Source organism: Rhea pennata, chromosome 2, assembly GCF_028389875.1.
Source record: "Rhea pennata isolate bPtePen1 chromosome 2, bPtePen1.pri, whole genome shotgun sequence".
Lineage (NCBI taxonomy): Eukaryota > Metazoa > Chordata > Aves > Rheiformes > Rheidae > Rhea > Rhea pennata.
The window spans coordinates 3,731,620-3,745,062 of record NC_084664.1 but is presented as its reverse complement, the minus strand read 5'-3'; the positions used below and the strand labels follow the sequence as shown (position 1 = coordinate 3,745,062).

At 44.1% G+C, this 13,443-nt stretch overlaps 1 protein-coding gene across 1 annotated transcript in view; it reads right to left on the bottom strand.

The window, feature by feature from the left end:
- LOC134136729 (obscurin-like) overlaps nucleotides 1-13,443 on the bottom strand; it is a 28,399-nt gene that overhangs the window by 8,505 nt on the left and 6,451 nt on the right. Inside the window, exons 7-17 of the mRNA XM_062568719.1 lie at nucleotides 12,625-12,685; nucleotides 11,571-11,648; nucleotides 11,256-11,428; nucleotides 10,431-10,457; nucleotides 9,767-9,919; nucleotides 8,900-8,945; nucleotides 8,254-8,331; nucleotides 3,104-6,797; nucleotides 2,289-2,411; nucleotides 892-1,002; nucleotides 595-762 (exon numbers count right to left, since the gene is read on the bottom strand). Of these exons, the coding sequence (XP_062424703.1) occupies nucleotides 595-762; nucleotides 892-1,002; nucleotides 2,289-2,411; nucleotides 3,104-6,797; nucleotides 8,254-8,331; nucleotides 8,900-8,945; nucleotides 9,767-9,919; nucleotides 10,431-10,457; nucleotides 11,256-11,428; nucleotides 11,571-11,648; nucleotides 12,625-12,685 (4,712 nt within the window). The remainder of the gene's footprint in view (nucleotides 1-594; nucleotides 763-891; nucleotides 1,003-2,288; nucleotides 2,412-3,103; nucleotides 6,798-8,253; nucleotides 8,332-8,899; nucleotides 8,946-9,766; nucleotides 9,920-10,430; nucleotides 10,458-11,255; nucleotides 11,429-11,570; nucleotides 11,649-12,624; nucleotides 12,686-13,443) is intronic.

Genomic DNA, 13,443 nt, shown 5'->3' with positions numbered 1-13,443 from the left:
TTTAAACACAGCAAAGATTTTAAAACTTGGTTCTAAGTGCACCATTACTTGGCTGGCTCTGAATCTAGCAGAGGGACTAAAAGTGAAAAAGAAGGAATGAACAGAGTGCAAAATGTGCCCTGCTACCAAACAGCAAGGGCTGTGGCTGTGGACTAGAGCAGGCAAAGGAGAAATGTTCCCCTGAACCTGTCTACAGAGAGTTTAGGTGACGTACCCTGCTCCCAATGCACGGAAGGGCCACGGAAGGGAGTCGCATTTTTCCAGAATTACTGTTGTTTTCCAAACCTGCAGCAAACATCAGCTCCCAAACCTGCTTGTCAGACTGAACTAGGTTTATTAACTCTGTGAACCTTCAGCATCTATCTTGCTGTCCCTGATCCTGGATGCCAGCTGCATTTGCTATCGCAGTGGTTCTATTTTTTAAAATCCACTCTGCTTCTGCCCCTCAAGTTCTGAGGTCTTCTGATTTCAGTTGGGTCCTCACAGCTAGCATGGCGGGGTGGGGGTGGGGGAATCAAAGAACAAACCCTCAAGAGTTGACCAATACTGCATACACTGCTTACCACAAACAAATCTAGCTACTTCCTCTCTTACCAGCTTTTCTTATGATGCAAGAGGTGGATGCTGAGCCCAGAGAGTTGGTGGCCACACAAGTGTAAATACCAAAATCATCAGCATTAACAGAGAGAATAGTTAACAGCTGGAAGTTTTTGAGTGTGGTTGAGATGAGGATCCGATTGCTGCTGTGGACGGGTATCCCATCTGAAAGGCAGAGGACAGGAAAATTAAGGACTGTGCAAATTTATACCGAGAGGTCTAGAATATTTTTCTGCATTCAGTCACCCTCGCCCCAGCCTGCCCTGGAGGCTACGGCAGGAGTGTCAACGTCACCTCTGAACCAGTTGATGTGCAGGGAGGAGTGAGCCGCCGTCCGGCAGGACAGAGTTACACACTGTCCTACAGCAGTAGCCTGGTCTATGAGCTCTTCAACAAATAAAGGTGCTGCAAAGAAGCAGAAGAGCAGCTATTCAGAGAGGCCGGCAGAGCTGTGTTGATAATATTTACATGCAAAATATCAAAAAACATTTTTGATCAGTCTAAGGACATTTTGTTCAGGCTTTGGCATTCACTTGACCACTGTTTTCTTGAGAATCCCCTAGACATTTAGCGTACAGGCTCTGCTGAAATAAAGAAGTCCCCTTCACTCCCACGTACACAGTGTGACTGCCTATACATTAGGACCAAGACAGCTCTAATGTCCCAAACTTTCCTGTAAACACTAGGGACCACACTCTTCCTTTGGGAACCTCATTGCTCACTAGGTATTTAACTGTTTTCAAGGGTAGATCTGACCCTTGAAAGGGACTTGAGAAACACCTGCATTGCACGGCCCTGCTGGTACAGCTAAGGCAGCAGAGTCCCTCAGAGGAGATGAAGCATATGCCACAGCAGGAGTTTGCTGCTGGCCTGGCTTATATATGTGGGTAAAATTGAATGACGATACCCTAAGGATGAGGGGATCAGACCAAGACAACACAGGAAGAGAGAGGAGGAGCAAAAAGCTGGAGGTGGAAGGAGAAAACAGCCTTAGAGCATCAAATTCACTGCTGTCTCCATGGCAAAGGGAGAACTCAGGGTTTCTTCTGTGTCTCTGTGGGGCTGTTAATCCACTGTGCCCAGGATTAACTGCCATCCTCACATACCCACCCTTCCAGAGCTTGCTGGGTCTCTGGCTGAATACTGCTTGAATAAAAGGAACGTGAGCTGGACTGCAGGAACGAGGTCAAGGCAGGGGCTGGAAGTGCCCATGACCACTGACTCGTTGGAGAGAGAGATCTCTGAGGAAAAGCCAGCGCTGAGCAGCCACATCTGAGGGGGGTTGCCCTCACATTGCTCACTTCACAGCTCTGTCTCCCACAGTAGCTCATTTGGCCCTTACATGTGCACAGAGGACTGGAGCTTAGGAAACTCCCCAGTATCAACTTCACAATTCCCTCTTTTGCTGTCTGGTGTTTGGACACTCCATTTCCTCTCTTCATAGCTTACAAGTTGAGTTTAGTCCTCTGCAGTAGCTTCCTAGATCATCTCCAATTTGCAAGTAAGCACATGGCAAACCAGTTTTAGCAGGGACACTAGTAATGATATAAAGAGAGGAATCTGTCTCACTTTGTACGGGTTGGTCCAGGACTATCTCAGGACAGCCATGTAGATCCATCCTTAGCTAGTGGCCTCAAGCTGGGCAATATTTTGTGAAAAAATTAGCTGATGAATCAGACAATAAAGAATACCTTTCTCCTTTGGCATGAGACTTGATAATTTGAAAGAAGACAGTCCCGATTTCCTCTTCAAAGATCCTTCAGCTCCTGTTAACGGTTCTTTTTCTACTGCTTCACTTCCCAGCACACCAATCCCTGTTATGAAGAAAGAAAGAGAAGTCACTCAAGTCCACTACTCTCCCTGCGCCATGCATTCACAGCAAACAGTTCTGCAGCTCATATCAAAGTATTTTGGCAGCCACAGGCCTCCTTATTAATGAGCCTTTCATCAACATGAGAAGTTGTGACGATGAGACGTAACGATGTAACGGGAGGATAAGGCACATCTAGGAGAGGCAGAGAAGTAATGACAGTTTCTGTTGTCCAGACCTGAATACCATTAACTTAGGTATTTCTCCTGGGGTAATATCACCGACTTCACGCAGTCTCTTAAGCTTTAAAGAGTTGTCGTTAAGGCCATGATCAGACAATAACAGCAGAAGTGAAAGCAGTGTTTTCTCTCCCAACTTTTGCACACTGCTGTTGTTCTGTCAGTGGGGTAGAAGCCGGGAGATTGTGTCATCCAGCCCTGCTCTGCTTGTGTACGAATTAAGGCTGGTGAGTTCAAGCCACTTCCGTCAGCTCTCAGATGATTTTGCCCTGAGGAGGGGCAATAATATAGAGTTAGGGGACAGCCTGAGGACAGCTGATTTCCAAAGTCGCCACTGCCAGTTTTGCAGTTACTGTCCAACCATGACCTCAGATCTGCTTCAGACAATTTAAAAGGCAGGTTTAGCAGCGGCCAATTACACCAGAAGGTCTGTGAAGGTACAAAATTAAGCACTTACCTTCCTCCGTCTCTTGCTCAGGAACTGTCTTTCCTTTCAGGATTCTTGAAATGTGGGCAACAGAAGCTTTAACTTTCTTCTTCAGACTCTGCTCCACTGGCTGCTCCACTGAATGAGATCTTCCGTAGGGTTTAAAGAGTCCTGGCTTGCTGTAGGAGCTTTTCTGCTTACCGCTTGGGTCCTTTTGCAAGCCGTACAATTCCTTATGACTCTCTGACCCTTTCCCCATGGCTAAGAGGTTCGATGCCTTTGAATTCTCAGATATTTCCAAATGGTTTCGTTTGTTCCTCTCTCCTGCCTCTTCTCTGATGCACAATCGTTTATCCTTATGCAGATGTCCTGCAGGAGGTGACCTTGCCCTTTCACTAAAAGGTATAAATCGCCTACCAGTTGGTTTGGGTGGAGGCTTCCTGAAGTTCATAAATTCAAATGGAAAATAGACAATGTCATACAAATCCGAGAAATTCAAATAGGCAGGCTCTACCTCTGATATGTCAAGTTTTGGCGTTCCACTGTCAAGACTGGGTGCTTCATCTGACAGATCTTTGATTTTCACTAAAGACACTTCTGGGTGTTTACCAGTGTCCTTTCTCACTGACACTTGACTGATTTTTTTTCCAGAATCCAGGCTATCGGTCTGGGAAATGCTTACTTGTCTAGAACTGAGGCTTTCAAATGCTAAGTCCTCCAGATGCTCACATTCATGAGGAACCATTTGTGTTTCCTGTTCTTTCAGTACACCTGACTCCTCATGCACAGCAAGGTAGGGTTCTGTGGTATCTTCTAGCTCAGAGACTTCTCCTCCTCTGCTGCTTTGACCAGAAGGAAAGGGACTTGCCATAGGTGCTTGGTCACCAGGCTCGTTGTAGAACATCTCTATGGGAGAAGAGACGTGCTTTTTGCATTCCTCCTGAGCAGAAACCGACTCTGCCCAAACGTTCATCTCTTCAGAAAGCAAAACCATTTCATCCACTAAGCCCTCCAGTGCAGCAGACTCTTCGTCACTGTAAAAAGAAGACCTCTGCTGTGAGAGCTCCTGACTTTGATTCTCCTGGAGCAATGATGAGACAGTTTTTTGAGCATCAGAGTTTCCAGTCTCTGAGGCAGCACCTCTTCCCTCATAAACTTCTCCCCCATAAACTTTTGGGTGTTCCTCATGTTCTAGCTCATAGACGGAAGCTGGGAAACCTTCTGGTTGTGAAACAGTTAAAATACCTGGATGCACGCCCTCCAGAGCAGAAGAAACTTTGCCACTGTCATACGCAGCCTTGTGCTGCTCATATGCCTGACCTTCAGTCTTGGAGAAAGAAGCAGGGACAGGCTGTCCGGCAGCTGGGCTTCCAGTTCTTGAGACAACAGATCTCACCTCACTACAAAGTGATAGCTGTGCATGTTCTTGCTTTTCAGTCTCATAGACTGAAGGGAGGCTAATACCCTGTGGTGAAGTAGTTGCAGCTGGGGGTCTGCCCTCCAGAACAGCAGGCACTGTGCCACGGCACTGAGAAGCCTTCCAGTGTTCAGCTCCCTTGATTTCAGCCTCACGGATCAAAATGGGAACAGTCTCTTCAAGAGCTGAACCTTCACCCTTCAGAGCAGCAAGCCTCTCCTTGCTATAAGCTGACCGTTCCTTTTCTGCTTGGTGTGCTCTGCTGGAGACAGAAGTTGGCATTGGTTTTGGTGGTGGGACTTTCAGGACAACGGGACTCTTTCCTTTCAGAGCTGCTGCTGCTGCTGTGCCTGCATGATCCGAGGGCATTTTGTGTACTTGGCCTTCACCATTACCACCGGATACTGGAGCAACCCCTGCAACACCTGGTCCTTCATCCTCCAAGACAGCAGAGCTCACCTCTTTATAGGTCTTCAGCTGCTGATGAGTATTTTTGTCAGCTGTTTGCAGAGCTGTTCGGAAACCTGGCTCTTTGCCCTCCAAGATAGTAGTTACTAGAATAGTTTGATCAAAAAGTTCCTGACTTTTGTCCTTATGTACTGGAGATGAATCTGTTTCTGTTTGGGGGCTTGTTAAAATCGCAGGCTTATCACACTCTGTAAGATCAGACTTAGCATCACTGTGAGCAGAAGGCTTCTGAAGTGGGTGCTTCTGGCTTTTGTCTTTACAAGGTGGAATTGAAGTAGTCCTTTTAATAAGGAAGCTTTCACCTTTTAGATCAAGATGGTTGTCAGCAGAGGGCTTTGACTCCTGGTGCAGATACAGTCCTCTCTTACTTGCAGGGGCTGACTTGGAGGTGGTCTCTGGCTGTGGAAGAGCTGAAATGTGCTGCTTGCCCTCCTGAAGAGCTGTCTCAGAAGCACCGTCAGAGAGAGATTTAGCCTGAATGCCTTCATGCTTTTGAGCTGATGGTGCAGTTATATCTGATTGCTGAGCAGTCAGAATGGGGCTTTTGTCTTCTAAATCATCAGCTTCCTCCTCCATGTGAGTAGCTTTTGACTTCTTAAATAAAAGCTTCCTCTTCTTGCTCCTATCAGGTGACACTGGAAGTCTCCCTAACCTTTGCACAGTGACAGCTGGGCACCCATTACCCTCACATTGCGTGGAAGGAGAGAGTTGCTCTTCTGAACAATCCTTTCTGGTTCTGCTAGCATCCTCTTGCTTTGAAATATCTACAGAATATGCTTTGCTTGACTCAGTGGAAATGTCACAGTGGTGACTGCCTTCAGGGCAACTTTCCTGTAACATTATATCATAGTCTTCCTCCAAAATGTCTTGTTCCCTCACCGATCTTGAAGCCCTCAGCCTGTAATCATCCAGAGAACGGCTTCGGCTAGAACCAGCAATGGCAGGATGTGATGGTTTCCTTGCAGTATCAAATGAAGCTGATTTGGTCAAGGGACCAAGCAGACTTTCCCTGTGCCCTCCACCATCTCCATCATCAGACTTCCTTTCTTCTTCTTCTTCCAGCTCAAAGTGTTCTAGAAGGGGTTCACGGAGACCACTGAGGGGCACCTTTGAATATCCAGCTTTCCGGAAAGTCCTCCTGGCTCTGTCCAAGTGCCTTCTGAGCTCTCTGCCCGGAGAGGAAGAGCCCCTTGCAGGAAGCTCAGCTGCTTGGCTGTAGAAAGTGCTTTTAATGACACTCTCTCTAGGAACACATATAGGTGGTTTTTCTGTCCCATCCCTAGCCTTTTCAATCTTGTCCTTATCAGATAAAAATGTGGCTGTTTTTTCTTTCTGACGTAGACCCAATGTGTCATCTGTGGAAATCTTCATTGATGAAGGTTCAGGTGCACTACTTTTTGGGGACAGCCCTGCTCTTTCGTCTTGAAGTTTGGGATGAAGTTCTTCCTCTTTCTGTCCTAAGGTACTTGCCATGAGCTCTTCGCTTTCTGTGGGTGATCTGTCCCTTACCTCACCCTTCATTGAAGCATACTTCCTCCTCATGGGTTTTACTGGAGGGGCCAAGATTTTGGTGTGCTTCTCTTCACTTGCATGTTTTGGAGGTTCCTGACCACTTGGTGCATCAAAGATGGACAAGTGCAGTTCAGGGGTAGAGCCGAAGTGCCTCTTCTTGGGGAAGTGTGAGTTCTCATTGTCTGAAGAGGAACCACTCGTACTGGAGGAAGTGCTTTCTTCAACAAGATGTCGGGAGATGGCCAGAGAGGTGTTGTCATGAGTCCTTTCTAGGATTTCTGGAATGGATCGCATTACCAGTATGGATTTATAGCACATCAGAGACCGCTGAAAAAGCAGAACAAAATACAGGACAATCAGATGGAAGCGTGGTGTGAGTATGGAAAAAGCAAATATATAAAAATTACCTTCTGTATTCTTAAAGATCACATATACTAGTTTAGTAACACATACAGCAGGTTTAGGCCTTATTTGCTCCCGGAATCCACCTGTTCTTTCACAAAGATGAAATGACATAATCTTTAGGGAGCCTTATTGTATTACCAGAAGGCAACAAACCTGGTTATTTTAGACAGCTCTCAGGAAAAAATGAATCTTCTCAGGATCTGTTTATAATTCATTACTGGTTGCAAAGATAGACTAAGGCAGCTAACGTAGCCACAACTATTTATCCTATAAGCACTTTCACTAGCACAGATGATTTTGTCCATGTATGTTTTTCAGTCATTTTAATTTCAAAATCCTACTTTACACTACACTGGCATATTTCTGTGAAATCCCTCTTCTCTCATATGAATACTTATTATACGAATTAGAAAGGAAACAAAATGCTTAAAAAGGTAAGTGGCACAATCCATGAATGTCATAAAATACTGAAAAACAGAGGAAAAGCCAAAACTTAATGACAAGTTTATGGGTGCTTTCCATAAATAAGAAGTATCCTGGTAGCACTTACCAGGTAAGAGGACTTTTATAAATACTAGCTAATGACCTTACTGGAGTTATCCACAATTGACAAAGGGATTGGTGTTACCTGAGAACATCTGATAACTGAGGAGTCAAGGACTCTGATAATGAGATATTGACTGACAGAAAGGATTTGTGTGCATGGATTTGAGAGTTCCAGCCTTACTCTCACATCAAACCTACAGAAACTTTAAAATGCCAAGATTCAGATCACTAGCACAGAATCCTGTGCCCCATGGACTGAGAGCTGTGTCACATCATCAGCTTATCATGACTTTACAAGCTAGTGCATGTCAGAAACATGGGCACACTGGGTCCAGGTGTGTGCTGCTAATGGTGTAGAGTGAGGCCTCCTAGTCCATGCAGTGGAAGAGGGCTAAGCCAAGGGACATCCCAAAGGTTATCAAGAGTCAGCTGAACATGGGGTGAGATCCAGCTTACTCATGAAGGCACTTGTTTGTGTCTGCACAGACTTGTCTGCAGGTGAGACAGTCAGAATAGTCAACGGAGGGATGGTCAGTATAGGCACTGAGCTCCTTGGCAATAGGCATCTGCTTTTGGGTGAGCTGAACCCTTCCAAGGCTCTGCCGACTACACTGGTCTCACTATGTCAGCAGGACTTTACACACTCAGCTTACATGTACACACCTAAATGCAGGTGTCTTAGTCCTTTCTCAGTGCCTGCTGGAAGACCTCAATACACAGCCCATGACTGCAGTAAGAGCTGGGATAATCTCCTTCTGCCACATCCACTGACCACTTTAATGAAAAACATACAACTAGAAGGACCAAACAGCATAGCTTTAGGCCTACTCACCTGCCACTTGCTCCGAGCCACAATGAATTTGAGCTGCTTGGTATTAATGAAATGAGCTGCTTCAAGGGGTAGATTATGCTGTCAAAAATGAAATTAAAAGTAGAATGAGCAAAAAAACCCATCGATTAAAAGATCCTGACTTCATATCCTGAGAAGTTTTTAGGACTCCCTCACTTTTGAATTGTTTAATTTAGGGTAGTACTCACTTGTTGCATTATAATAGACTAATCCCACAACCCCCTCATAGCTAAACTGTAGACAACATCAAACAGCTTTTCAGGGATAAAAGTAAGCCCTGTCCAATGCATACGTGAATTCAGTTCATTTTTTTTTAAACTCCCTCCCTTCATTAGAGATTCCAGGAATTTGAGTATAAGACGGTTTTCTCTCAAGACAGATGTATTATATCTGCTCATGTCAGTAGGAATCTTTATCTTTCGAAAGGAAAGACATCCTAACAAGACAACATCAAGGCGTCTTTTACTTCCAGAGAGTTTCTGTGTAGAACAGAGGTAGGAGATCAAGCGAAAAGATAAAACAGTAAATGGTTAACAACCAGGGTGCATGGCCTAGGAGCTGCCCCTCCAGAGGTCTCCTCCAACCTCAATTACTTGATGATTCTAATAAAGAATCTGGACAAACTTACCATGAACCACTTGTGCGACAGACAGTCCAAAGCGCTAGGCCTGGCTCTGATAAGAGAAAAGATGACCATTTTAGCAGCAAGTCACTTTAAAGCACCATGGCAAGATTCTCCAGAGAGTGTTTGCATTGCACGGAGGCATGCGTGTGCATGCACAGCCAGCCAGAGTCTTTCATTCCAACATTTTCTTCCCCTGAGATAGAAAAGCCTTTCTTTTCAGTCTTGGAAAGGCTTCTTGCGCTGAGGCTCCCTGCCTGGAAGGATCCTGTGGCATTTTGCAGAGTTTGTTTAAGGGAGTCAAGAGCAGCCCTAGGAGTAAGTTTGCCTCCCCAGGTGACCAAGGCAAAAATAGCTTTGGCACTAAGGCAAGAAGGATATAAATGAAATTAAAAGGCAAGTGTCTGCATTCATGCCTTCAAGTCTCCTTCTGCACTTGAAAGTGCTTGTATGTGCACTTTCGAATGTGGCTGGTATTATTTAATTCCTACGTAACTCCTTCAACCTCAGGTACCTGCTAATACTCTCCCCACTTCTCCAAACCTTTTCAGAAACTCATCTGCCTGGATAACTCCTTCAACCTCAGGTACCTGCTAATACTCTCCCCACTTCTCCAAACCTTTTCAGAAACTCATCTGCCTGGAGGGGCTTGGGAGGAAGGCGATCACCATTCTAAAAGCAGACTTGTTTTGCAAACTGCAGGCAAGTGTTTTTGAGTAATGAATAAAGAAGAATTGAAATTAGGGTATACTGCAGATCATCTCACTCAACTTATCACTTTTTAAAACTACTGCAGCTGCACTGATCTGTCTTGGCTGCTGAGACACCGTCTTTACACCCTGTGTCTAGGAAGCAAAAGAAAAAGGGACTCACTCAGGGCGCTGCTGTAGGATTTGTTTTATAAAATCCTTTGCGTCTTCGCTCAAGTGAACAAAATCAGGAAGGGTCCAAGAAATGTCACCATTCTGGATATTTAGAAGAGTTCCTCTGTCGTTCTCCCCAGCAAATGGAGACTTGCACGTTAGGCTGATTTATTTAACACCAAAAAAATAAAAAGAGATGGACTTTAGACTCTCGCTGTTGAACTGAATGAAACACAACTGCTTACACAGAGCTTTAAAATGCCTCGGGGACTCCATGCATGGGACACGTAATACGGGTGAGCAGCACATTCACCTCCCAAGCATCTTTCAACCCAGCATTACACGGCACTTGACTGAATTATTTATCCCTGTTTTGCACGTAAGCAACTAAGGATTTGATTTTGCACTGCTACAGGAGGATGGTTGCTCGAATGGGCAAGGAGAAGACTGAAGCTGACCCATGAGAGTGGCTGTGAAGTCTCTGAGCAGAGACAATCACCAAAGTCCTTGCCAAACTGGAAAGAGTAAAGGAGAAAATGACAAGAGAAGTTGCCCTCATCACGGAAGGACTCCATGTGTCGCTCACTCCCATCCCTCACTTGAAGGTGCCGGAGGCTCTGATTGATGCAGGACTAAGGGATATCAAATGAATCTCTCCAAGCAGGTTTATTTACCTTAAGTATGTGATGACTCCAACAGCCCTGAGGAGAAAGGGAACACTAATGTCAGATGTCAGTCACTGCTGCTCCCTCCTCCACAAACACACTGCCCCCTTTTCCTGCCACTTGCCCACCTTTCAAAGGAAAATAAAGCCCCAAAGTTATTGCTTTAACCCTTTGTTTTTTCCCCGTTAGCTGAAATTGCAGCTATATAGCATAAAACGCTTCATTGTCTGTGATCAGAACTGCATTTTTAAAAATTGGTCTTGAGTATTCCTCTCTCTTCCAAGTATACATAGAAGATTTGGAAAAAAACCTCTTAGGAACATCTTCCCTAGTTGCTGCCACTGTCACAAAGATCACCTTCTCTAAGATACTCCTTGGTATTAACTAGCTGTCAGAGTTCAATAACAGTTGACCAAAACATAGAGAAGGAACTTTAAAGAGCCCTGATGGGTCTTGGATTCCCAGTGTTCACTTTCAGTTTCCAATCGTTATTATCACTATTCCATTTATCTATGAAAAGATAAATGGAGACAGCTTTATTAATTGCACCAGCTTTATCAACCTACAACACAATTCAATCATTAATGCCATTTTTATGGCATTAATGCCATAAAACTTGTAAGAATGTGGTGCATTGCAAACATTACGGATATGATCAATAGAAACATTTCTGCGCAACAGACTCTCTGTACAATATTACAAGATATTACCCTAGGGATGAATGTACATGCAATGCAATGTAATTACATATTCCTAAGGAAACATCTGTCTTAATCTGGAGGCTCCAAATTCAGGCTGTTTAGTGCAAAATTTATTTTAAAAGATGCCAGTTACCAGATATCAGTCGCTTTTGAGACTGGTGACTGAGACACAATTTCTGGGGCAACAAACTCTGGAGACCCATATTTGCTGAACTGAGGCTCATACGGAGTGATCTTCTGAGCAAATCCAAAGTCACAGATCTTGAGGTCTTCCCTTTCAGGATAAACCATGAGGATATTCAGAGGCTAGTAAATAAAACAAAACTAGGATTTTTTTCTTGAAACAGGGCAATATTTTATGTTGTAAAGAAGATTAATTCAAATAAAGAACATCCATTCCCTGACCAACGCGCAGCCGCTATAAACTAGACATGCTGTTGTGTGTTACCTTAATGTCCAAATGAAGAATGTTGTTGTCGTGAAGATACTTGATTCCTTCCAAAATTTGTCTGATATACAATTTGACCTAAAAATTAAATCAATTATTCAACAATTAACCATTAAACAATTAAATAATTAAAATTAAAGAAGGTTCCTGATTCCAGCCATCTTTCATATGTGTGAGGAAGCAGAAGTAGAACCAAAAAAGTTTTCAAAATAGGAACAAGCCTGCTGGAGTTGTATATATATGAGGAAGCCCTTGCCTAAAAAAATAGAAACATGCTAAAAAAAAAGATACAGAAATTCCTAAATTGATGAACCTTACCTTTAGATCTCAGACTCATCTCTGGCTTGGTATGAATCAGGCAAATACATTTAAAAAGCAAATAAATTTTAAAACTGTGTTGTAAACCCATCTTTCTTGACCATGTGTAGATCAAACATAGATTGAACAAGGTGTGAAGATTTACAGCTCACTTCAACTGACATTCCTCTAGCACTGACATAGTGTTAACAGACATTTTCTCAGAGTATTTCTGGGAAAAATCAATTTTAGCAGTAACTATGAGAGAGCTGGCTATTAGACCTTGGGCAATGTGAAGCCTTTTGCTCTTTGAGCACACAGGATCTTGAAAAACTTCTCAGCCCTTGGTTTGGAGACTGTAAGGGACCAGACACAAGTAAAGTCACAAGGGGACAGAGTATTATTAAAAAAAAAAAAAAAAAAAAAAAAAAAAAAAAAAGCCAAGATACAGGAGCTCCAGCTGACAGAGGCCAAGGACATGGTAATGTTAACAGAACAAGCACAGTCTACATTAGGCTGGATGCAATGTTTGTGTCCAAAACCTCTGGCTGTTTCTAGTCACTCCCTGAAGAAATTCTACATAATAATGAAAGCTGCTGGGCATGCACTTTAAATATTGACTCTGTTTTGACAGATTACCACTAGTTTATAAAGACATTCCTGATAATGAAAACACAGCTGGAAGCTACTCTTTGCTGAAGGAGAAGGAAGGCGGTACCCACCAATTTTGGACTTTGAAATGAGAGAGAGAGATTACCTCTGCTTCAGTGACAACATTCTTCTTGAACAACCGGTCGAGGAGCTCTTCGCTGGAGCATCTTGCAACGGCATTAAGGGAAAATGCAGCTACAGTTAAATTCTCATTTTATTTTTGTGTCCATCTCCACCCAGCCAAGACAATTTGAAGTAAGAGTGAACAGAATTCACAAGGTATCTCAGGTAGTGTCATATGCATGTGATGCATGAAGGCCTCTACTGCAGAAAGGTCCTTGCAGAAGTGTAATGGCATTAGCCTGCTCTCAACTGGTCCTCCCTACAAGAAGGGTATGGTGCGAATGAGACACGTGCTACAACGTGCCCGTTGATTATGAGCATTTGTGGGGCTCACTCAGACTGGATCTCCCTGGGACAGAACCTTTCATGCCTGGACATTTCAGAAAAGAGCTTTGGTGCTTAACAACCCGCCCATACTGTGCACGCAAACATCTGGACTTCTGCTGGAACGTGATACTTCAGTGACTGCCGTGACCACGTCTGAAGAGCTCACACAGCTGTGCTATACTGCAGCGCGGAGGAAGACTGCATGCTTTTTCACCTGAGTATTTGTTCAGTTACTTATCAGTGAGTCTGCCTCGTGCTTCCCAGCCTCCTCAGAAAAGAAGCACTGAAAAGGATACAACTCAAGGATCAAAATCAGGGTTTTCCGTGTTTCAAACTGATCAAGCAGCCTGGTAATTCGATCATGGGACAGAGGGGCAAGAATGTCCCTCTCCTGATGTGCTCGAGCCTTCGTTTTGCTTCGTAGAGGTATGAATTTGGCAGCACAGGACACATTGTTCCCTTTATGCACAACTCT